At 43.6% G+C, this 21,617-nt stretch overlaps 2 protein-coding genes across 5 annotated transcripts in view; one reads left to right on the forward strand and one right to left on the reverse strand.

Annotated features, from left to right (window-relative positions):
- LOC123377209 (fibrous sheath-interacting protein 2-like) overlaps positions 1-6,478 on the reverse strand; it is a 77,659-nt gene extending 71,181 nt beyond the window's left edge. For all 3 annotated transcript variants that reach the window (XM_045029796.1, XM_045029797.1, XM_045029798.1), the window contains exons 1-2: positions 6,353-6,478; positions 5,077-5,202 (exon numbers count right to left, since the gene is read on the reverse strand). In XM_045029796.1, coding sequence (XP_044885731.1) covers positions 5,077-5,202; positions 6,353-6,460 — 234 coding nt within the window. In that variant the 5' untranslated portion in view covers positions 6,461-6,478. The remainder of the gene's footprint in view (positions 1-5,076; positions 5,203-6,352) is intronic.
- Positions 6,479-7,095: 617 nt separating this feature from the next.
- On the forward strand, positions 7,096-21,115 carry TRMT2B (tRNA methyltransferase 2 homolog B). 2 transcript variants are annotated; one of them, XM_045031525.1, is made up of 13 exons: positions 7,117-7,390; positions 8,521-8,749; positions 11,672-11,726; positions 12,236-12,367; positions 12,925-13,024; positions 15,067-15,137; positions 16,190-16,336; positions 16,743-16,837; positions 17,491-17,705; positions 17,872-17,973; positions 18,704-18,823; positions 19,665-19,764; positions 20,729-21,115. In XM_045031525.1, the coding sequence occupies exons 2-13, from the start codon at positions 8,544-8,546 to the stop codon at positions 20,853-20,855; spliced, it is 1,470 nt and encodes a 489-aa protein (XP_044887460.1). In that variant the 5' UTR covers positions 7,117-7,390; positions 8,521-8,543; the 3' UTR covers positions 20,856-21,115. The 2 variants fall into 2 exon arrangements, 1 of the variants encoding a protein (XP_044887460.1); XR_006582439.1 differs by lacking the exon at positions 20,729-21,115 and having other exon boundaries at positions 7,096-7,390; positions 17,872-17,975.
- The last annotated feature ends 502 nt before the right edge of the window (positions 21,116-21,617 follow it).

Genomic DNA, 21,617 nt, shown 5'->3' on the forward strand with positions numbered 1-21,617 from the left:
TGACATGGATAGTGATGAGAGTAATAGGCTGTATCTCCTGTTTCTGAGGTTAGTCTTATCTGAGTTTCTGCTCAATAATTTGCTTTTCCAGAAAACAGAAGCAGATCATTCTCTTTATTGAAAAAGTTTAAAGCATTTGCCTTTTCTCTGTTGAAATGCATCTTTCACCCAGTGCATGTCAGACTGCATGTCAACCTAGATTTTGTTTCCATTTACCTCCCTCTTGACAAGGTTGACTTTAATTTTGAATTTCACAATGAATTATAAGCAGCGAGCTTTGATCCGGCTTTCAAGACTACTTTGAAAGAAAGGTGTTCCAATTTTCTGCAAGTAGTTGTGGCAGAAGTATTGAAGAGACTCCCTCCAGCACTCATTGTACTTCACAAAATCAAACACTTCTCTGTCTCATTGTTTGAACCAAATTAGTCAAGTGACTTTCTAAGAAATGCCATTAGAATCACATTTTGCCCAGTGTGAAATGTCAGAGCTGGAGAACCAGTGGTGTAATTTGATATTAATAGATTGGACTGCGACAAATGGACCAATCCCAACTGATGCTGCCACTTTCTGATGCAAAGTGAAAGACTACGAAGATCCACTTGGCAGACATCCTTTTGATGAAATTTCACAGTATGCATTGAACATACTATCCCTGACAATAAGTAATGCTGTAGTTGAGAGTCTTTTCTACAATGAATTTGGTAACATGCAAGATTCAAAATAAGATGATGGCAGATTAACTAAATGCCATTCTAATTATCAGAATTTCCCTCAGTAACTGTGGAATATGTTGCAAATCATTCACTCCAACATGAGAGATGATTGTCCATTTAGAACAGATGTATGATTTTTAAGCAAAAAAAGTAATAGCAATGGCAGTGGCATAAGTAATTCTAATCTAGCAGAGGACAATTCTGATGATTCTGAGATGATATTCCATGTGCTCAAAGAGGAGGATGCAATCAGCTGTTAGTTTGACTTCTTTTCTAAATAGCACTAGATTTTGGTTATGTAGTTTTTGTACCTATTTTCAAATAAGCTAAGTATTTTTCTCACCTGACTGTTAAAAACTCCAGCTTTGATGTTGCCCACACTGCTTTTATCAAATGGTAGTTCTGGGTGAAGCAAGAAGAGGAGAGGAAGGATCTTTCCTTTCCCTTAAACCAAGAAGCACTTTACATTCAATGAGGGACTTTTGATTTACTTTGTGGCATGTAAAGCCGAGGCTATCCTGAGTTACACATTAATTGTGTAGTACTGAAAATTAGTGAGCTCACTTCACAAGATGCCCACTGGCTCAGGCAAGCTGGTGACACCTTCCCATGGGAGGAAGTTTCCTCTTACCCCCATTTCTTAGAGGCTGACTAGAGACTTAGAGGTAATATCTTTAAAGAACCTCAGTTATGACAACTTTTCAGCCATTTTCATGCTATCACCCTGCAAGAAAGTTACACACGTTTTTTTAATTATTTTTTTTTTGCTGCGATGAAATTAGAATGCAGAGCCTCAGAGTGCTCTGAGGTGTTCTGACCTCACCCTGGGTTGGGATGGAGTGAAGTGTCTTGGATCTGAGTGATCATCTGTGAACAACCTCAGAGCCTGATGGGATCAGCCACCCTCATCTATAGCAGGGTGAAGCCAGGATGTCTGTTGGGACCACTGAATCTTTGCTTCACCTTTGCTGCATGATACAGGTGGGGAAAGGCATGCAAGGTAAGGATAGTGAATGTGTCCCTCGTCAAAGCAGCCTTCTCAGTATCACAAGCAACAAACTGGTAGCTTCTTGATTAGGTAAATGACAAAGAGCTCTACTACGAGGGGAAGATTAACCACTTTCAGATCCAGGTATCACTCATGGCAGGGTCTGTTAGCAACTGCTTTGGTCAGTCTGTGACTGTTCTCTTGCCCTGCTGGATAAGTGGTGACTGGAAATATCTTATGAGGCAAAACCCATTCTCACATCTGCAGGACCTGGTGCCTCCCTGCTTCTTCCAGATTTTCCATTGGAAACAAGACCACCTTTTGGGACACCAAGTCTCTCAAAGTGCTTAGTAGGCACGGACAGGCCTGCTCTCATGTCTAGAACATTTGTGTGTAGTTGCTGTTCCTGGTCTGAAGTCCCTCTGTGTGGTCTCAACATCCCAGACTGGATGTATTCATGGTGATTACAACATGTGCTATTGGAACTGAGAAGTCGGGTCCTAGCTGAAGATTGTTCTTGACTGCCACCAGGGCAGAGAGGCCCCAAAGCCATCTGCCACCTGCATGAAATGTGAGAGTCCCTGTGTATCTCAGGTCCACTGAGGTTGGTTCCTGTGCAGACCTGCCATTCAGTACTGTGAATACTGTTGAGATCAAAAGATCTAACATATGTAGCAAACTGACAAATCCCCTCCACCAGACTTATGATATCCTGAATCAAATCCTGGGGTGGGAAAACTTTGAGCGGAACAATTTCTACCAGGCCTTCTACTTATTTCAAATGCCTGCTGGGGAACAAGCTGGCACTTTGGGTCGCTTATCATGAACCCTACAGATTTCAGCACCTTGGCGGTTGATTCATGGATGGCAGTTCCAGAAAGGAGAATACATGCACTCCCAACCTGTGCAGGTAGACAACAACATCTGAGCTTTCCATGAACACACATGACACTGACACTGACCTAGAAGACAGTATATGGAATTGGAAATGCTGTTTCCCTATTACAGATTTGAAGTATATCCTGTAATTGAGATGTATCCCTATATGCATGTAGATGGGATTTTCAAAGGATCCTAAGGGAATTAAGTACCCAAATTCCTTAGTCTCAATGGAAAATTCCAGCCAAAGCACTGTCACTGTCCATAATGCATAGCCAGTAGCCTTTCTCTACAAGGGGCATGATCATAGAGCTTCCTTTTGATCAGTGCCTCTAAATGGCTAGATAATGATAAAAGCCCTTGAGATGGGTCTGAGCCCTGCTGTCTTTTGGGTACCAGGGAGTATTAGTACTTGGAATTCCTTCCTTTTCCCAGTGGCATGGATTTGATGGCTTTCTTTGATTACTTGCAGTATTTTTTCCTTATGAATAAGTACACAAGAGCAGTAACTCTGCTTAGAAATGCCAGGACATTGTCTGTTAGAGCACTCAAGGACAATGAGGTCTTTGCAGAGAAACTAAAATAATTCTTTGCATCAGTCTTCATGGCTGAGGATGTGAGGGAGATTCCCAAACCTGAGCCATTCTTTTTAGGTGACAGATCTGAGGAACTGTCCCAGATTGAGGCATCATTAGAAGAGGTTTTGGAACAAATTGATAAACTAAACAGTAATAAGTCACGAGGACCAGATGGTCTTCACCCAAGAGTTCTGAAGGAACTCAAATGTGAAATTGCAGAACTACTAACTGTAGTCTGTAACCTATCATTTAAATCAGCTTCTGTACCAGATGACTGTAGGATAGCTAATGTGATGCCAAATTTTAAAAAGGGCTTCAGAGGTGATCCTGGTAATTACAGGCCTGTAAGCCTGACTTCAGTACCGGGCAAACTGGTTGAAACTATAATAAAGAACAAAATTGTCAGACATATATATGAACATAATGTATTGGGGAAGAGTGAACATGGCTTTTGTAAAGGGAAATCATGCCTCACCAATTTACTAGAATTCTTTGAGGGGACCAACAAGCATGTGGATAAGGGGGATCCAGTAGATATAGTGTACTTAGATTTTCAGAAAGCCTTTGACAAGTCCCTCACCAAAGGCTTTTAAGCAAAAGTAAGCTGTCATGGGATAAGAGGGAAGGTCCTCTTCTGGATTGGTAACTGGTTAAAAGATAGGAAACAAAGGGTTGGAATAAATGGTCAGTTTTCAGAATGGAAAGAGGTAAATAGTGGTGTCCCCCAGGGGTCTGTACTGGGAACAGTCCTATTCAACTTTTTCATAAATGATCTGGAAAAAGAGGTAAACAGTGAAGTGGCAAAATTTGCAGATGATACAAAATTACTAAAGATAGTTAAAACCCAGGCAGACTGCAAAGAGCTACAAAAGGATCTCTGAAAACTGGGTGACTGGGCAACAAAATGGCAGATGAAATTTAATGTTGATAAATGCAAAGTAATGCACATTGGAAAGCATAATCCCAACTATACATATAAAATGATGGAGTCTAAATTAGCTGTTACCACTTAAGAAAGAGATCTTGGAGTTCTTGTGGATAGTTCTCTGAAAACATCCACTCAATGTGCAGGGGCAGTCAAAAAAGCGAACAGAATGCTGGGAATAATTAGGAAAGGGATAGATAACAGAACAGAAAATATCATGTTGCCTCTATATAAATCCATGGTACTTCCACATCTTGAATACTGTGTGCAGATGTGGTCCCCCCATCTCAAAAAAGATATATTGGAATTGGAAAAGGTTCAGAAAAGGGCACCAAAAATTATTAGGGATATGGAATGGCTTCCATATGATGAGAGATTAATAAGACTGGGACTTTTCAGCTTGGAAAAGAGACAGCTAAGAGATATGATTGAGGTCTATAAAATCATGACTGGTATAGATAAAGTAGATAAGAAAGTGTTGTTTACTACTTCTCATAACACAAGAATTAGGAGTCACCAAATGAAATTAATAGGCAGCAGGTTTAAAACAAATAAAAGGAAGTATTTCTTCACACAACATACAGTCAAGCTGTGGATCTCCTTGCCAGAGGATGTTGTGAAGGCCAAAACCATAACAGGGTTCAAAAAACAACTAGATAAATTCACGGAGGATAGGTCCATCAATGGCTATTAGCCAGGATGGGCAGGGATGGTGTCCCTAGCCTCTGTTTGCCAGAAGCTGGGAATGAGTGACAGGGGATGGATCACTTGATGATTACCTGTTCTGTTTATCCCCTCTGGGACACCTGGCATTGGCCACTGTCGGAAGACAGGATACTAGGCTAGATGGATCCTTGGTCTGACCCAGTAGAGTCATTCTTATGTTCTTATGTTATTCTGTTATTCTCCAACATACTCTGCATATTTAGTGGCAGGAGTGAGGAGTATAGAAAATGAGATGTGTTTTTCCCCTCTCTGTATTCAATTTTTTACCTTTTCACCCAGATTTGTTCTATAGAACAATGTATTGGAGCCTGGTAGCAAGGGGAGCTTGGCACCAAGTGGCATATCCAAGAGCTGAGTAGGTCCTATGCCTAGCAACTGTCGTCTGTGACTGATCTAGAAAGAGAACACAGTCATGGGATTTCAGGCTGACATTTTAATAAGGCATTTACATTGCAATTATCAACAACCCTTTAAGTTTAAAGCAACAAGGAGTCCTGTGGCACCATATAGACTAACAGACGTATTGGAACATAAGCTTTCATGGGTGAATACCCATTTAGTCACATGCATCTGATGAAGTGGGTATTCACCCATGAAAGCTTATGCTCCAATACATCGGTTAGTCTATAAGGTGCCACAGGACTCTTTGTTGCTTTTTACAGATGCAGACTAACACAGCTACCCCTCTGATACTTGACACCTTTAAGTTTAATAACTCAAACATTTGTTTCTAGCAGAGAACAAATGGCACAGCTTTCTAAGGGTGAGAGATTTCAAGGCTGGTCTCTATTTCTGAGCACAGAATTTGCAGGTGTAGTTGAGGTCACTAAGACATCTGTGTGCTGACTACCCTCACATCTGTAACTGAAATGTCTAAAGGTCTGATACAAAGCCCACTGAGATCAGTGGGAAGAAATATATTGCAACTGTGGGTGAAAGCCAGAGGCTGAGATAAAGTGAGACTGAGTATCTAGCCCTAAATCTTTATTTAAAATCTAATCTGCAACTATCCAGGTGACACCAAAAAAAAATCAGAGCAACCCAAGAACCAAAGACACATTTGTAAAGATTTTTATCATTACATTCAGGAAACTGTGGGCTGGGGTTGGAGGGAGGGAAGTGCCCTCCCTGCATGCATCACTGTCCAACTTCTTTAAGCAGCATGCCCAGGGTGCGTGTCACCTTTTCCTTCCCACTGGACTCAAATTTACCACCTCCTCCTCCCTCAGCCCCACCCCTGGAAGCCAAAATCCTCACCCCTTCTCCTCTCTCTCCCCCCATCCCAGAAAGCTCAGCCATCATCTAGTAACTGGCAGAGAGACCATACTCCATGGCAGCCTCCTGCACTGCTCACCTGCTCAGCTTCAATCCACTATGCCCTCTGTCTTCCCACGTTTGGAGTCCCACCCCTCTACTCCAGCTTCTCCACCATCCTCACAACCCCTGCTCCAATCTCCCCCAGCCTCACCTCTGGTCAACCCCACATAAAAGCCTCATGCCTCTAGTCCAGCTTCCTCACCATCTCCATGGGCCGGGCACTCACCTCTTCCAGCTTCTCCTCTGGCCTCAACACCTCGTCCGCAGTCTGGGAACCAGCAGAGAGATAGTGCTCCATGGCCGCCTTCAGCATCCTCCAGTTGAGACTTGCCATCTCTGACCTCCAACTGCCGCCTCCAAGTTCTGGCCCCAACTGGGGCCTTTGAGCGGCGGTTCTAGAACTGCTGAGCTCTCCTGCCCCGTGAGTGTTCTATCACAATGACCTGGCTTCCCTCAAGCCAAGTGGTTTATGTGGTTTCATCATTTCAGGACAGATTCATGGAGCAGGGTTGCTCCCTGTTCCTGAGTGACGTGCTGTGTCACCAGAGAGCCCTCAGACGGTGGTTTGTCCTGTCCACAATACTCTTCCCTGAGGGAAAGCAGGCTGTGGCACAGAACTCCTGCGTGACCTGCAGCTTCAGGCAGTGGCTCTACTCTCCATGGCAATGAGGAAGTCTTCAAAACTGCTGAAGGCAACTCCTTTATCTTCCCCCACAACAGTGCTATCATTAGGGTGGCACCGGGTTGGAATTCAAACAGCTGATTATTTTGTGAGGTGGAACCTTAAAACCAAAGTTTTCACCTGGCACCAAGGTTTGCCTTGTCCTGCTTGGCTAAACGTGCCCCACACACATACATTGCTCCACCACTTTCTAACCCAGAAGTGGCTGCCTTTCGGTGGAGCTGTATGCACAGGGCTGTGAAAGGCCATGGAATCATTCGGGAATTAAGGGGCTATATCAATGGTAGCCATAAGAGTAGAAAGGAAGCGACTCGCGTATCACATTTAACAATCAGCAACTTTTCCGTCTGGGAAGGCACTGCAGAGCGGTTCTGCGGCACAGAGTGCTATCCCTTTAAGGAGCAGCCGAGGCTAAGTGAGCTGCTGTTGTCATGTGTAGGTGCCGTCACCGTGCTGGTGCCTGGGAACCAGGAAGCAACTACACCATCTAGTGTCACAACCGTTGCAAGCGGGGAAATAAAGCGCCTAACACGAGAGGCTGATTCGATTTGGAAGCGGTTTGCTGGGGTGTTGGCAACAAAGGTGAGGCCTGAGGATACTGGGCTTTAATCTTTGATGGTGCTCCTTTAAATAAGCAGTGTGTAAAATGTGCACACACTTTCAACTTTGCAAATACCGCTAAAGCCCAAGAGTCAGGAGGGGAGGATATGTATCAGAGGGGTAGCCATGTTAGTCTGGTTCTGTAGAAGCAGCAAAGAATCCTGTGGCACCTTATAGACTAACAGACGTTTTGCAGCATGAGCTTTCGTGGGTGAATACCCACTTCTTCGGATGCAGGGGAGGATGTTTCCTTCTCTCCTCTGTGCCCACTTCCAGTCTCTCCTCTCCCAGTATTTTCTCTCTGTGGCCCTGGTTCCCCTTGCCCTAATCTCCTCAGTGCTGCCTCCCTATAGACCCGTCAGCGTTTGGAAGATATTAAATAGAGAGAGAAATCTGGAGAAACACATAGGAGTGCATCATTGAACACTGACACTCATTGGAGATACTCCATAGGGGACTGGGTGAAAAATATTGTGAGGGGAGTGGGGGAGGGGAGTCTTTCTCCATTCTAAGTAGAGGCACTTGGCATGTAAGTCTAGCAGCTCAAGCTTCAGGGCTTCACTTGCTGCTCTCCCTGCCCCTTGAGATGCTGCTCTGTCTCCAGGAGGGGTGTCACAACTCTGTATTGAGTTTATTGAGCTTATGCTCAAATAAATATGTTAGTCTCTAAAGTGCCACAAGTACTCCTGTTCCTTTTACAACTCCGTATGTTTGCTAGGGCAATTCAGACATGGCAGGCTGATCTGGTGTCTTCTTTCCATTGCTTTTTATGTGTGTGTAACTTTTTGATATTTTTATTATTTCTATAAATGTTTAGTCCTTCTAAGTTATTAGCCTGAATAATATCGTGTGGTAATGAGTTCCCCAGATTAATTATGCCTTGTATTTTTTTAATTCCTTTGATTGGTTTTAAACTTGCTGCCTTTTAATTGCACTGAGTACTGTGATATATCTAGATACAGCACAGTGGGTAAAGCAGAAGGTGGTAGCCAGAGCAATGCGTCTCCCAGCTTTTGTCTGTTTCACGGCATTGTTGTGTAGTTTGTGTTTCTATAAAATTTCCCACTATCTGGAATGTTAATAATGGAGTCACTGTGTGGTGTTGGTTCCAGTGTTTCAGCCCCTGCCTTCTGGGATGGCTCTCTCCTGCTCACTGAGACTGATGCGCCTGCGCACTTGCTGGCCGGTGAGTCTGAAACAGGCATCTTTGAGCACTGCACCAGATGAGGACTGGAGACAGGTGGCTGGGAGGAATGAAGCAACGAGGAAAAGGTGGATGAAGGAGAAAAAGCCTAGACAGGACTGCAGCTTGCCAGGCCTGGAGTCCTCCTGGGAAGAGAGGTATAGAACTTTTGCAGCATATGCTGTGCGAGCCCAAGGAATCTGCACCTTTTCTGCCCGTGGATCAGATGTTCATAACTGTAATGGAACCAAATTACATCAATAAGAACTAACCACTCTCTCTCTGGAGTGGGAAGGGTTCAAGTGTGCACAATCAGTGTCTAGGGTTCATCTCCGCAACCAAAGCAGCTAAGTTTAACAAAGACCTGGCCCATGCAAAAAAGAAAGTTGTAACTTCAACTACCCTGGCAAGTCCCCAGCACAACCATTTTGCATTTAACACACCACACAGTTACTCCCAGTGATGCAGATGTTCCCACCTTCAGAGGAATAGCACACTGCTGCTCTATTTCAACATGTGACTCTGCACTGCTGAAGTGCTAGTGTAGACAGCAAACTCTGGTGCAGCAACTGTACCAAGTGCAATTGGCCCTCCCAGTGTAATCCAGCTATGCTTCTGCCTACTCTGTTGACAGCCTGAAGCACTGGCTTCATCACCTGATAAGATGGCTGATGCCAACCCTAGAGCAGCTCAGACAGCAAGTACTTGGCTCATGTCAGCTGTGCTCAGCTCTCCCTTCTCCTAACCCTTTTGGGGTAGGATAAAGAAACATTCAGATGGTTTCCCTAGAGCACAATCTGACAATAACAGAAATTAAGAGGCACAGGTAAGGCATAGGTACATAAGACTTGCCATATTGGATAAGGCCAGAAGTCCATCTAGTTTGCCATCCTGTCTCTCTGACAGTGGTCAATACCAGATGTTTCAGACAAAGGTGTAAGAAGCCCAATAAGGGAAAATTATGGTATACCTGTCTGTAGAGTAAGGTCATGCTAAACCCAGAGAGCAAGTGGTTGGTGTATATCGTGAAATACATTGGTTTATATACTTTTTTCATTCATATCCTTATTTTTAATGTAATCCTTTTTGGGGGGAGTCCTCTTAATTGCTCTGCCTCAATGATACCATGTTGCAGAGAGTTTCTCAGGTTAATTATGAGCTGTCCGGTAACGTGTAGAATTCTGTTGCCTGAGTGGTTAATCAATGTGTATGAGCAGTTCAGATTTTCCCTTCCAATATGTATAGCAGTGCAACTGACTACACTGTTAAGATGTTTGCTGAAGAGAGGTAACAATAGATGGAAAGATGATCTGGTGGAAGATACAGGATGGATATCTCAAATGACAAAATCTGATTAATAAGGGTAAGATTGGGGGATGGGACAGAAGTGAGACCACTGTCAGAGGGGACAGAGCAATTAGGGCAGTGAGATGAGGTCTGTGAGGTAGGCTGGAGGAAGCCCATGGAGGGTTTTCAAAATAAGGACTGTTAAGAAGACAACATGATCTCTTTACTCCTTCTCTCTCCCCGACTGTGTAGTAGTAGAATTTTATGTTTGTATTTTGTATTATTATTCTTTATAATTAAGTAGCATGTATTAAATGTATTGATGTATGATTTGACCATATCCGGCCTGCCAGCCACCCTTTCTGAAAGCAGAAAGGAATGGCCTAGTGTGCCATTGGTAGAGACACATCAGCCAGAATTTTGTGTCTGAAGCTGATTTCAAGGCAGTAACGGACCTTTTAGGGTTACCACTTTGTTGTAGGTTTAGTATTCTAAAATAAGTAAAAGAGCAGGGAGTTGGACTAGATGACCTCCTGAGATCTCTTCCAACCCTAACCTTCTGTGATTCTATGAATGCAATGATTGTTTTTTCTTGCATTGCAATTTGATGTTCCTCTTCAAATGCTCTGTGTAAATCAATCCTGTTTTGTGTGTGAATGAGGAATATGTGTGTTAGAATGTAAGTGTGAAGGCCATCACTGGACCAGATGTTCTAGGGAGGAATCGAGGATGGATGTAAAGGCGCCAAGAGATTGCAACATGCCCCTATTGAAATGTCAGAGGGGGACAGATTGACAGCTCTAAAAATGAGACAGGCACCTATCAATGGGGACAAAATAGCTGTGATCAAAACCAGCATGGGGTAACTCTCTGAGAGACTAATGAAAGAACAAAATAAAAAATGTGAAAAACAATTTAAGAAAACAAGCACTCGTCAAACAACAATTGATTACAGCATGACGGTGCAAAACGCATTGGTCTCAATGAAGAAAAATCACTATATAAACAGGGTGCTTTGCCATGAAACTTTGGGTTTGTCCTGCCAAGACTTCCCTGGAGCATTGTGTCGCGACCGACAGAACCCGGCTCCTACCTACCCGTGATCAACCTAGTTGGCCACTAGATTGATCTGGACTCTGGATGGTAACTATAACATTGACTGGCGGGGGAGGGGGGGAGAGAGGTGTGTGTGTGTGAATGCATATGCTAAGTGTTGTATTTCCAATAAATGCGGTGTATTGCCTTTTCCCCTGAAAAAGATCCTGTGTGCTTCTTATAAGCATAACATTTTAAAAGTCTTTTTCCCCAAACACAATATTAGATGACCACTCCTTTCCCCCTACCTCACAACCTGGAGTCAGTCCTCATGCTGGGATCAGGTGGACCTCTCTTTGTCTGTTTGAGAGGAAGCATTTCTCCTGGTACTGTCAACTCAGTGGTAGCCAGGATCTGCAGGACAACTGGCTTTCACTAGCCAGTGCTATGCAAAAGTCTGGACCAATCCTCTTGGGAGGAGGGGAATAATCATTTAAGGTTCCTTTGCTCAAAATATGTCACCAAAAAGGAATAGTGAAGGTGACCACTTGGGATTTAAATTTGGGGCACAGCTGGTTTTACAAGTTTCTAAAGTGCGTGTAAGAATTACTTGCTTTGGCCATGAGGTAACCAGCAATCAATTTATTTAGGTGTGTGGTGCAGTGCCCCATGCCACTCCGTGCGTTTCCTGGGCCTGAGATTGGCTGTGTTTGGGAAGCAGGTAGTTCTGGGGTTTACAGCTGTCTTGTGCTTTTCAGGCTAACCAATGTGGCAACTCCATTGTGGAGATTCCCCTATGAAGAACAGCTGAAGGTAAGATGTGCTTACAAGGAGTTTCCTTCACCAACCATTCCCTCCCCACCTCCGGGAAACTTTCTTAGAATCTTTCATCCTCATGTAATCCTCTAGTACTGTTCAGATCCCATTTACTGCCAGTTTCATTCTTTTAGAGTAACCTCATAGATGGAGCTATGCTATATGAACTGGATAGAAGTATATGCGTGTACTACTTCCTCTACTAGATGGAATCAGAACCAGTCAACTGTGTGTTATAGGCCCTATGGTGTTGTATTAAGACTCTCCATTAGCTCAAGTGGTAGAGACTTGTGTTTTAAGAACATGGGGATCCAGGTTCTCTCCCTGCTGTTGCTGAGACGCTCTGAGTGGCCAGGGTGTATAACTTAAGGACAAGTGTGATGCTCCTATCAGGCTGTGGCTTGGTTACAGTATTTTCTTCTGCTCAGTGGAGTGCTCTCCCTCTCCAGTTGTGATGAGCAAGCTTCCTCCAGTGCAAATGTTAGTGCCTTGGAACTTTTCTGCAGGTGAAGTCTGAGAGTCAGAAGAAGGTGTTGCAGACACTGGCTTCTCGTCTGAGGGAGCTTGGTACAGACAAACTGGAAATCACACAAAGACCAGATGGGCTTTGCTGTCCCCTCCGTTCTGTTGTCCCCTCTGTGAGTACTGGAGAGAAATCTTTCATGGGAATGTCAGGAGAGCTAAGCCCCTAACAAATCTCTTCCCCTGCTTCTGCTGAGTGCCATGGTGGGGAAAACTGCAACGCACTCAGAACAACCACAGTGAGCCCAGCTCCTGCCAAACTGTCTACTCTACATCTAATGAGAGCCCTGGGCTGTGAGGCAGTTCTACCCACTAGAAACCCCTGCCTTGGATCCAACCCCAGCTTCCTGTGTGCATCCACTGGCTATAGCCCATGAAAAGCTCCAATCATCACCCCCATCACATCACTACCTTAAGTATCCCAGGGATCCCAGTCCCCAATAAACCTCCTGCCCTGTATTCACAGAGCACGACTGGGAAAGAGAGCACTGGGTGGCTAAACTGCTCTTCTGGCAAACACCTCTGGGGTCTAGGTACTTACACATGCTTCCATCCTATTCTCTTTGACAGTCATGTGCTATGTCTCATGCTGCCAATAAAATGCCCAGAATTGATTCCCATCCCCCATCATTTCTTGCTTCCTGGCTTTACCCTTTCCTCTTCTCTCCCCCAGCCCGTCGTTAATGGCTACCGAAACAAATCCACATTTTCTGTGAACCGAGGACCTGATGGGAACCCCAAAACTGTGGGACTCTATGTGGGAACTGGCAGAGGTCAGTGCACGACAAAGCACAAGGCTGAAAGCTGCCTAGATCATACTGGGTCATAGGCATAGTCACGGCCCTCTACTTTGGATCTAATTGTGTAGCAAGGCAGGGCTGCCCAGAGGATTTAGGGGGCCTGGAGTCTTTAGCAGCGGGGGGCCCCCACCGCCGAATTGCCGCCGAATACCCAGAGCAGAAGACGCTCCGGGGGCCCGGGCCCTGCAAGAGTTTTCCGGGGCCCCCGGAACAAGTGAAGGACCCCGCTCCAGGGGCCCCAAAAAACTTTCATGGGGGCCCCTGTGGGGCCCTGGGCAAATTGCCCCACTTGCCCCCCCTCTGGGCGGCCCTGTGGCAAGGTCCCTGAATTCTGCGTAACTTTAGTGGGAATGTTAGCAGTTCTGTGGTGGCTATGGATAAACTGAAAAAAAAAAATAGGTTTCTAATCAATTTGGAAGTAAACACCACAATCAAGATAGTAGCCCCTGTTTTTTTTGTTTATATTGTTATACTGATTTTATGCTGAGTCCACATTTTCATCACGCTGCAGATGTGTGTATTGACTAAGGCTAACCATGTTGCAGAACCACATCAAGGGGGAAGCTGGAGGTTTTGGCAGTTGGGTAGATGGCAGCTGTGGCTTGGACACCTGAGCAGTCATGGGAGACCACTTGGGATTGTGGGATAAGCACATCAGCTGGCTCTTCCTGCTAAAGTTTGGTAGTGAAATCATTAGCAATGTTGACATTTAAATTGTCATCTTTGGGCTTCATGATTAACACTTCATAAAATGAATGGTGCAGTTCACACTTCTCCGAGATGTTGTTTCCAGCTGTCTGCAGGCTCAGGAAGGCAATTCTGTTTTGTTTGTACCCAGGGCTTCTCTATGTGGTGGGGTAATGCACCCTATGATCGCATTAGTGTGTTGGTGCATTAATTGGTTTGTGTAGACCCTGCTGGTGAGCACTAATGGATTCCTAGTGTGCTTTAAACATAGTACTGTCCCAAACAGCATTAGGAACAGCACTAAATTAAAGCACACTAAGGAACCTTTAGTACACACCAGCAGGGTCTACATCGAACAATTAATGCACAACACGTCAGTGTGCTTCAGAAATCACACCCTTGTAGGATGCATTACTTCACCGTGTAGACGAGCCCTCAGTTCAAGTTTTTAAGCTTTTCTTTGTAACTATGAGAACTAGCCACAATTTTTTTTAACAGAAAACTTAAATTCCAGACCAAAATTCTATGGCAAGGGGTGAATTCCATGGCAAAGTTCACAGCCATGGAATATAGGGGGCCCTGGATATAGCCAAAAACCAGAGCTCTGGGGTAGCTTAGTTGCAAGTGGATCATGGGTGAGAGGCTAGATTAAAGAGGGAGCACGGCCTCAGCCAACCAAACCCAGTCTATTTTCCTTTATATTTTCAGCCCTTTTCTTTTAATGGTGCCATGCTGCACATGTGCCTGATGCAGACTCATGCACTGGGGGCAGTGATCGTGAGCATTTTCATTTGGAAATAAATCTCGTGGTTTCATGTGGCTTTGCCTTCTGATTGCTGAACTACAGGGTTTGGTCATCCCACTATAAGCCTGTCTGAGCAATGCCATGTCAGTCTAAACTGTGTCACTGCTCTGGGCCCATTCCATTACTCCCCAGTTAGCAGAAGCAGAGTGAATTGGTTTTGATATCTATTATTAAAAACACCTTGCTCAAAGGAAGCAGTTACATTAAAATGGATTTAAAGAAGCTGTCAGAGCATTAAACATTTCTTGCAAACTACTGAAATTACATAATGGGGCAAGGACAAACCTGATACTTCGTGGAGGTTGCCTTAGACCCTGACTCAAATAAGATGGAGTAGGGGGAATTGAGACACAAGTGTGTCTGTTGTTCCACTGCAGTGCAGTTCCCAGAGATCTGGGGCTAGAGCTTCATATCTATCTACTGTGCAGTACCTGGCATTAGTACAACGATTTACTATTCCCTGTTTCAGGGTACTGTTACAAGACCACAACGAGAGATTAAACACCCATTTGTCTTTCCACAGCAAGGAATATTGTCTGTGTGCGAGCCAACCACCTGGAAAACATGCCCGAAAAACACAAACAAGTGGCCCAGGTAATGAAGAGCATGTGTGCATGTAGCAAAGAGTCCTGTGGCACCTGATAGACTAACAGAAGTATTGAAGCATGAGCTTTCGTGGGTGAATACCCACTTCGTCGGATGCATGTAGACAGAGTAAAGAAAGGACGTGACAATGTTTATTTGGTAGGAACCACTATAGTTGAGATTACGCTGAGTTTTCATGATAAGTCCATATTCACATGCTTTGTAACATACTGAAATGGTCCAAGCTCGGTCCTGACTAAAAAGTAAATATTTCTGAAAACTCAGTGCAGTTAATTTGTCCATTCTTGCACATGCATTGAATCCTGGAGCCTTAAAACTGCCCTACGGTTTGTCAAAGTTAGACTCAGGACTCACAGTTTGTCAGACCTCTCTGTTTTATTAGCACAGCGCTCTGTTAATAACACCCAGATAATGTGAGCACCATGCAAGACACAAACTATCTTATTTATACAGATAAAAGGGCGGGAACTAAACAAAGGGACAAAGAGAGCAAAACTGTAAAATTTACCTGGGGCACAGCATGCATATCCTACTTCCTTACTAACTCTTATCGATCTAAGGCTAATACTTCACCAATCGCCCTTAAGTGGAGCAATTGTTTTACCTTATGTCTGCATTCCTGACACCTGAATTGCAGCATTTCAGCTCTTTTGCTTCAAGGTACACACAGCATTTCTTTAATCCTTTCTATTTTTACAATATAATTCATTCTACTTTCACAGGTTGAATTCCTGTAAAGTCACTCTCTTTCTGCAGGGCAGAGGAAATGTTAAAATTCCAGGACAGTAATGCTCAAATAGCTGAATTTTACAAGTTGAAACTTTCGAAGTGGCTTGTTTTCATTGGGAACTAATCTTCAAGATAGCTTTTAATAGATACAGTTAAGTAAAGTTATAAGCAATAGAAAAATTAGTTTTGCACATGTGCAGCGTAAACTTTCTAATAACGTTAGAATTATTATATAATATATTGTATAGGACTATAGATCAAAGAGAATTCCTAATATCAGTGGTATTTATCTGTACTTTATTTATACTTAGTGCTATGAGGAATTTCTTCAGCAGTCCCCACTGGATCCCTGCCTCCTGTTTCACCAGGGTGGCCACTGGCGCGAGCTCACAGTACGCACCAATAGCAGTGGACACACTATGGCCATCTTCACCTTCCACCCCCAGGATCTCAGTCAGGTGAATATGTTAGTGACAATGAGCTACCCACCACCACTGTTCTGAACCCAGGGACAATTGCCAGTACCAAGCAATGTGAGTCAAAGTGGTGGCAGTACCAGAACATCTAGTTGATAAGGCTCATAGAAGAAAGGGAATATTGGCAGTATCAGTACAAGAGCTACTAACCCTGTGGGAGCATATCAGAGATAATATCAAAACTATGCTGCTCATGAGCATTATAGCAGTGCTGATGTCAGAAACCAACCTAATGCCATTTTACAGTAATGCTAGTACAAGGTCTACCATGTTTATGGTAGATATAACCATGGCAGTGCCAGACCTGCTCGTTCATATGAGATAGCTGAGGATAGGTATTATAAAATTCAGCATAACCAGATGGATCTTTTCCTTTTGCTCTCGGCAGGAGGAACTGTGTACTCAGAAAGCATTGCTTAAGGAGTTTTTCACTTGTGGGCCTGGAGCAGTCTGCAGCCTGACCTCATTCTATTTCCAAGAGAGGTACATTTTTTCAAGACCTGTTAAAACTTGAATCATGTCAGAAAGTGGAGCAACAGGAATACTGAAAATGAAACTCCACTGCTACTCCCTATTTCTTACCCATATCCTTCTAGAGACTGACAAATTATAGTGATATTTGTTTGGGCAGCCTTTCTACAGACACCATTTTAGGATGGCTATGTCTTCATTTAAGAATTTCAAAGCACTCTAGAAACATTAATACATTATGCTTTGCAAAACTCCTATGAAACAGGTAAATAAATATTTTTACCCCTGTTTTACAGATTGGGAAACTAAAGAACAAAGCTGAAGTGACTTTCCCAAGATTACAAATTGAAGGTCTCACGCCCAGACTTCTGTTTTGACCACAATAATTAATTCCAGATTTTGAAAGTGACAGAATTTTTGTAAATGATCACTTCAACTTGCTGAAGTGTTCACAGAAAATAATAACTCAGAGGTGGTGCTTTAGATTAGAGAATAAATCAGTCAGAGGATTGCTCTAGATGGAGATCTTGTCTAGATCAATAGATGTTGGGTGGTGGGGGAATGTTCTCCCTGTATTTTAACCCTGTACTAAAAAGAAGTGAAATAAACTGACTCTGTTGAAAATCCTGTTCTCTAATGGATTCTCTTCTTATATCTCCTTCAAGCATCATGACTCGAAGTTCCCACCAGCAATCCCCCTATCAGCTCCTCTATGGAGAACCATACATCTTTGAGGAGGTCCTGGGCTTGAAGTTCCGCATCTCTCCAGATGCCTTTTTCCAAATCAACACAGCTGGGGCAGAAGTTCTGTACCAGACAGTGGGGAAGTTAAGCCGGGCTGATAAGAACACTGTCCTTCTTGATGTCTGCTGTGGAACTGGTGAGAACTGACAATGCAGTGGGGTCAACATAAGTCTGTGTTTGACAAGGTCACAATTTTATTCTGGATGTGAAGGATGTGGTCTCTCCAGAATTTAACCACTGTTTTGCTCCCTATTTCTTCATCTTAAAACCTTGAATTTCTTTCTCTCTCCCTTTTTTTCCAGGTGCCATTGGTCTCTCTCTGGCTCACCAAGCATCTAAGGTTGTTGGTGTCGAGGTGGTGGAGCAGGCTGTAGAGGATGCCAGATGGAATGCAGCATTAAATGGTGTGAGGAAGGAATTTAAAATCCATTGCTGCAAAATACAAAGTATCTCCTAAGTGGAGGGCTCCTAATAGTCCCAAGGTGGGCTGCAGATGTTCCAGTAAAAGGGAGAAGCTTCATGCTATAACCACCTCACTCCTCTCTTTCCTACTTCTCAACAATGCTCCTCTCCCCTTTCTATTAACTCTGTGACGAAAGGGGCATGAAATGGTCTTGGTGGCTAAAGAGAATGGAGGTTGATGAGAGAATGGCTGTGGAAATGGCAGTGGAGGACTACCTAGACTTGATGTCAGGTCCTCGTGCCTTTTCTACCTCCACATCACAAAATGGGCAAAGGTTAACATGTGCTCTGACCCACACCCCCAGACGAGCATGCCATCTTGGGTTCCACACGCACCTCAGGGCTTTGAGTCTAGATGATGGGGGATATGGGCAAGAACTTGCGTCTCCCCACATGGAAAGTCAGCAATGTAGACTTACCTTTAGGGGAAAACTGGGGGAATGTGGCAAGGGAAGATGATCTGGGAGGGTGCAGGCAGGGAGAATCCATAAGATGTTCTATGTTGACATGGAAAGCATCCCTATGCCAGGTATGCATTTCTCAGGGAGACACCCTCTTGGGATGAGATACCCTGAGGTTTGCTGTGCCTGAGGGGTCCTCTCTCTTCATCTTCCATCTTGGGTTGATTCTCTGCCTGCAGGGAGCATTTGAGTGAATGATTTTTCTGCACAGGGATCTCAAACTGTGAGTTTCACAGTGGAAAGGCAGAGACGGTGTTGCCGCAGTTCCTGATGTCGCGAGAGGATGACCGGCTCCTTGTTGCAGTGGTAAACCCATCCCGGGCTGGACTCCGTAAGAGAACATCTTTTTTCTTTTTGAGACCTGACAATATCTCTCTTGTTTTGAAGGAAAAAAATACAGAAAAGAAAAAAAACTTTAAATAGAAACGTAGGAAGTGTCATATTGTCATAGCCCATTTAGTTCAGCATGCTGGCATCAAAATGGCCAACACCAGCTGCTTCAGAGGAGAGTGCAAGAAACTCTGCAGTAGGCACTTACAGAATAACCTTGGCCTCAATTATGTGTTGTGGTAATGAGTTCTACAGGCTAACTGTGCATTGTATGAAAAGAGTATTTCCTTTAATTGGATTAAAATATGATGCCTTTCAATTTCATTGAATGTCCCTCTTGTTCTAGTTTTGAGAGAGGTTGAGTAGCAGTGCCCTATCTACCTTCTCTTTACCATTCATTATTTTTCTATGCCTTTATCAGTTTTCCTCTTTAAACAGTTGCAATCTTTTAAATCCGTCTTGATATGGAAGTTTTTGCATGCTTCTCATCAATTTGGTGAGAGAGTTCATCTGCCATCCTTCACTTCCTTGGGAAGATGAAACAAGCTCCCTCACATCAGTGCTCTGCCTGAACCAGCTTGGATCCTACTAGTGTGGTTTGCCTTGCAACAGTGACATTGACCTGCCACCTTGGACCCTAACAATGTGAACTCCCTTGTGCCTGAGCACTGCCTGTTCCACCTGCTGCCTTTCTATTTTCCTTGTTAAGGGTGATTGGTTTTGATTGTCCAAATGTAGTTCTGTGATGTTGACCTTATAGGAAAATGTTGACCAGTCCTTAGGGAAATCTCTATTCTGGGCGTGTTTCTTTATGTAAATACCTGATGTTTTTCTGCTCTCAGATTATCGTGTGGTGCGGGCCATTCGAAACTGCGAGGCCATCCGTACGTTGATCTATGTTTCCTGCAAGCCTGAAGGAGAAGCCATGAGGAACTTCCTTGAGTGAGAAGGAGCCCTTTGGGTTTTTTTGGTTTTGTCTCTGTTGTTCTGAGGGAGAAGTGCCATGCCCAGAGGAAAAGAGCACAACAAAGGAGCGAAATTGCTTGGGGAGGTTTTAATTTGGTCTGAACCTTACTGGGGTTGGTCTTGTAGGGCTCAGGCCTGCCCACCTAGCATGTGGCCAGCAGTTATTACGTCTGTGTGCCTACTGGTGTGTCTATTCACAAGTTGCACATTGTGATAAAAGACTTCCGAGTCACTGTAAAGAATTCAGTGAGGATGTGGGCTCAGTGGGTAACTGCTGTTTAAAAAAAGGGGAGGGAAAAAAAAGTGAGCGAGATGCTTAAATGCATTCATAAAGGGATAAAAAATAATGTAAAACTTATTGTAATGGCACTGAATCAAACAAGCAGCGTGCCTTCATCTGGGTTACTGTATCCAATATATTCACCATAAAGAAAATAGGCTCCCATCTGGCAAATGAAGTCAATGGGACCATTCACATGCTTATAGTTAATCACATGGTTAAGTATTTTGCGGTGTCAAGGCCATAGAGCAGATAACGAAAGGTCTGCAGAAGAACAATGAAGATGGTTAGATAATGCAAAACCTAGAATTATTTTCTAACAATATAAAGCCTTTCCTAGCTCTGGTGTTTTGTGAGAAATCAAATCTTAAATTTGTCCCTGGTGATTCAGATTAGCCATGCTTTATTGGAATTGGTCCAGGACTGAAGAGAGCAGGTTCCAGACCTCAAACCAGTGTCAGTTTCAGTCTGAGTGGTTGTTCTTTCCCAAATAATAAGTATCTTTAATACGTCTTCTGATTTTTTCATGGGCGGGGAGGAGTCAGGTATTACTAAAGAAAAGGAAACGGAGAGGGGAAGAATTTTAGAAACACGGACAACGCTCCTCTAGCTCTGGATTAATGGGGAAACTGATGCCTTTTGATCCTTCTTTTTTTATAGGTTTTGCTGCCCACCAGACTCTGGGAAGAAGCTTGTAGGAGAGCCATTTGCCCCTCTATTGGCTGTCCCAGTCGACCTGTTTCCCCACACCATGCACTGTGAGCTGGTGATGCTCTTCACCCGCTGAGGGGCCATCCTGGTTTATGGGGTTTCCTACAAAACAGGACTTCATACCTTTCAAAGTTGAGAGTGAGAAAGAACTACAGATGTTCAGAAAGCTGGAATGGTTGTGTCTCTAATTTAATTTATTCTTTTGAAAGTTGTAAATTAAAACTCTTTTGGGAATTCTCAGGCTGCCTCACTGTGCTGTCCCTTGCATATCCTATGAAGTATGAAGCCAGTGTGCACTGAGATTTTCTGTGTGAAAAGATCCTCTATTGTAGTTTCTCTTCCCCACTCAAACCCTATCCCCTTTGCTAGACTATCAAAATGGTTTAGACACCTCTTAACCCAGAACAGTAGAGTAGGGGTTTTCATGGGTAGGATTTGGTGAAACTGCTTTAAATATACTAAATACAAGTCAAATCCTTTGTACTTTTAATGCTATTGCCATGTTATTTAGATATCATTGAACTGGGGCTGTCAATTAATCGCAGGTTTCAGAGTAGCAACTGTGTTAGTCTGTATCCGCAAAAAGAACAGGAGTACTTGTGGCACTTTAGAGACTAACAAATTTATTTGAGCATAAGCTTGTGGGCTACAGCCCACTTCATCAGATGCATAGAATGGAACATATAGTAAGAAGATATAGATATATAGATATAGAAAACATGAAAGTGGAAGTAGTCATACCAACTGTAAGAGGCTAATTAATTAAGATGAGCTATTAACAGTTAACTCACGCGATTAACTAAAAAAAATTAATCGTGATTAATCGTGCTGTTAAACA

Source organism: Mauremys mutica, chromosome 9 (genome assembly GCF_020497125.1).
Source record: "Mauremys mutica isolate MM-2020 ecotype Southern chromosome 9, ASM2049712v1, whole genome shotgun sequence".
In the NCBI taxonomy this organism is placed as follows: Eukaryota; Metazoa; Chordata; order Testudines; family Geoemydidae; genus Mauremys; species Mauremys mutica.

Bases quoted from the DNA above. Each gene is read 5' to 3' on its own strand.
- TRMT2B (XM_045031525.1), top strand. From the start codon at position 8,544: ATGGCTCTCTCCTGCTCACTGAGACTGATGCGCCTGCGCACTTGCTGG. The intron at 15,138-16,189 runs GTAATGAAGAGC...ATTTATACTTAG, and splicing joins AACACAAACAAGTGGCCCAG to TGCTATGAGGAATTTCTTCA. The intron at 16,337-16,742 runs GTGAATATGTTA...TGCTCTCGGCAG, and splicing joins ACCCCCAGGATCTCAGTCAG to GAGGAACTGTGTACTCAGAA.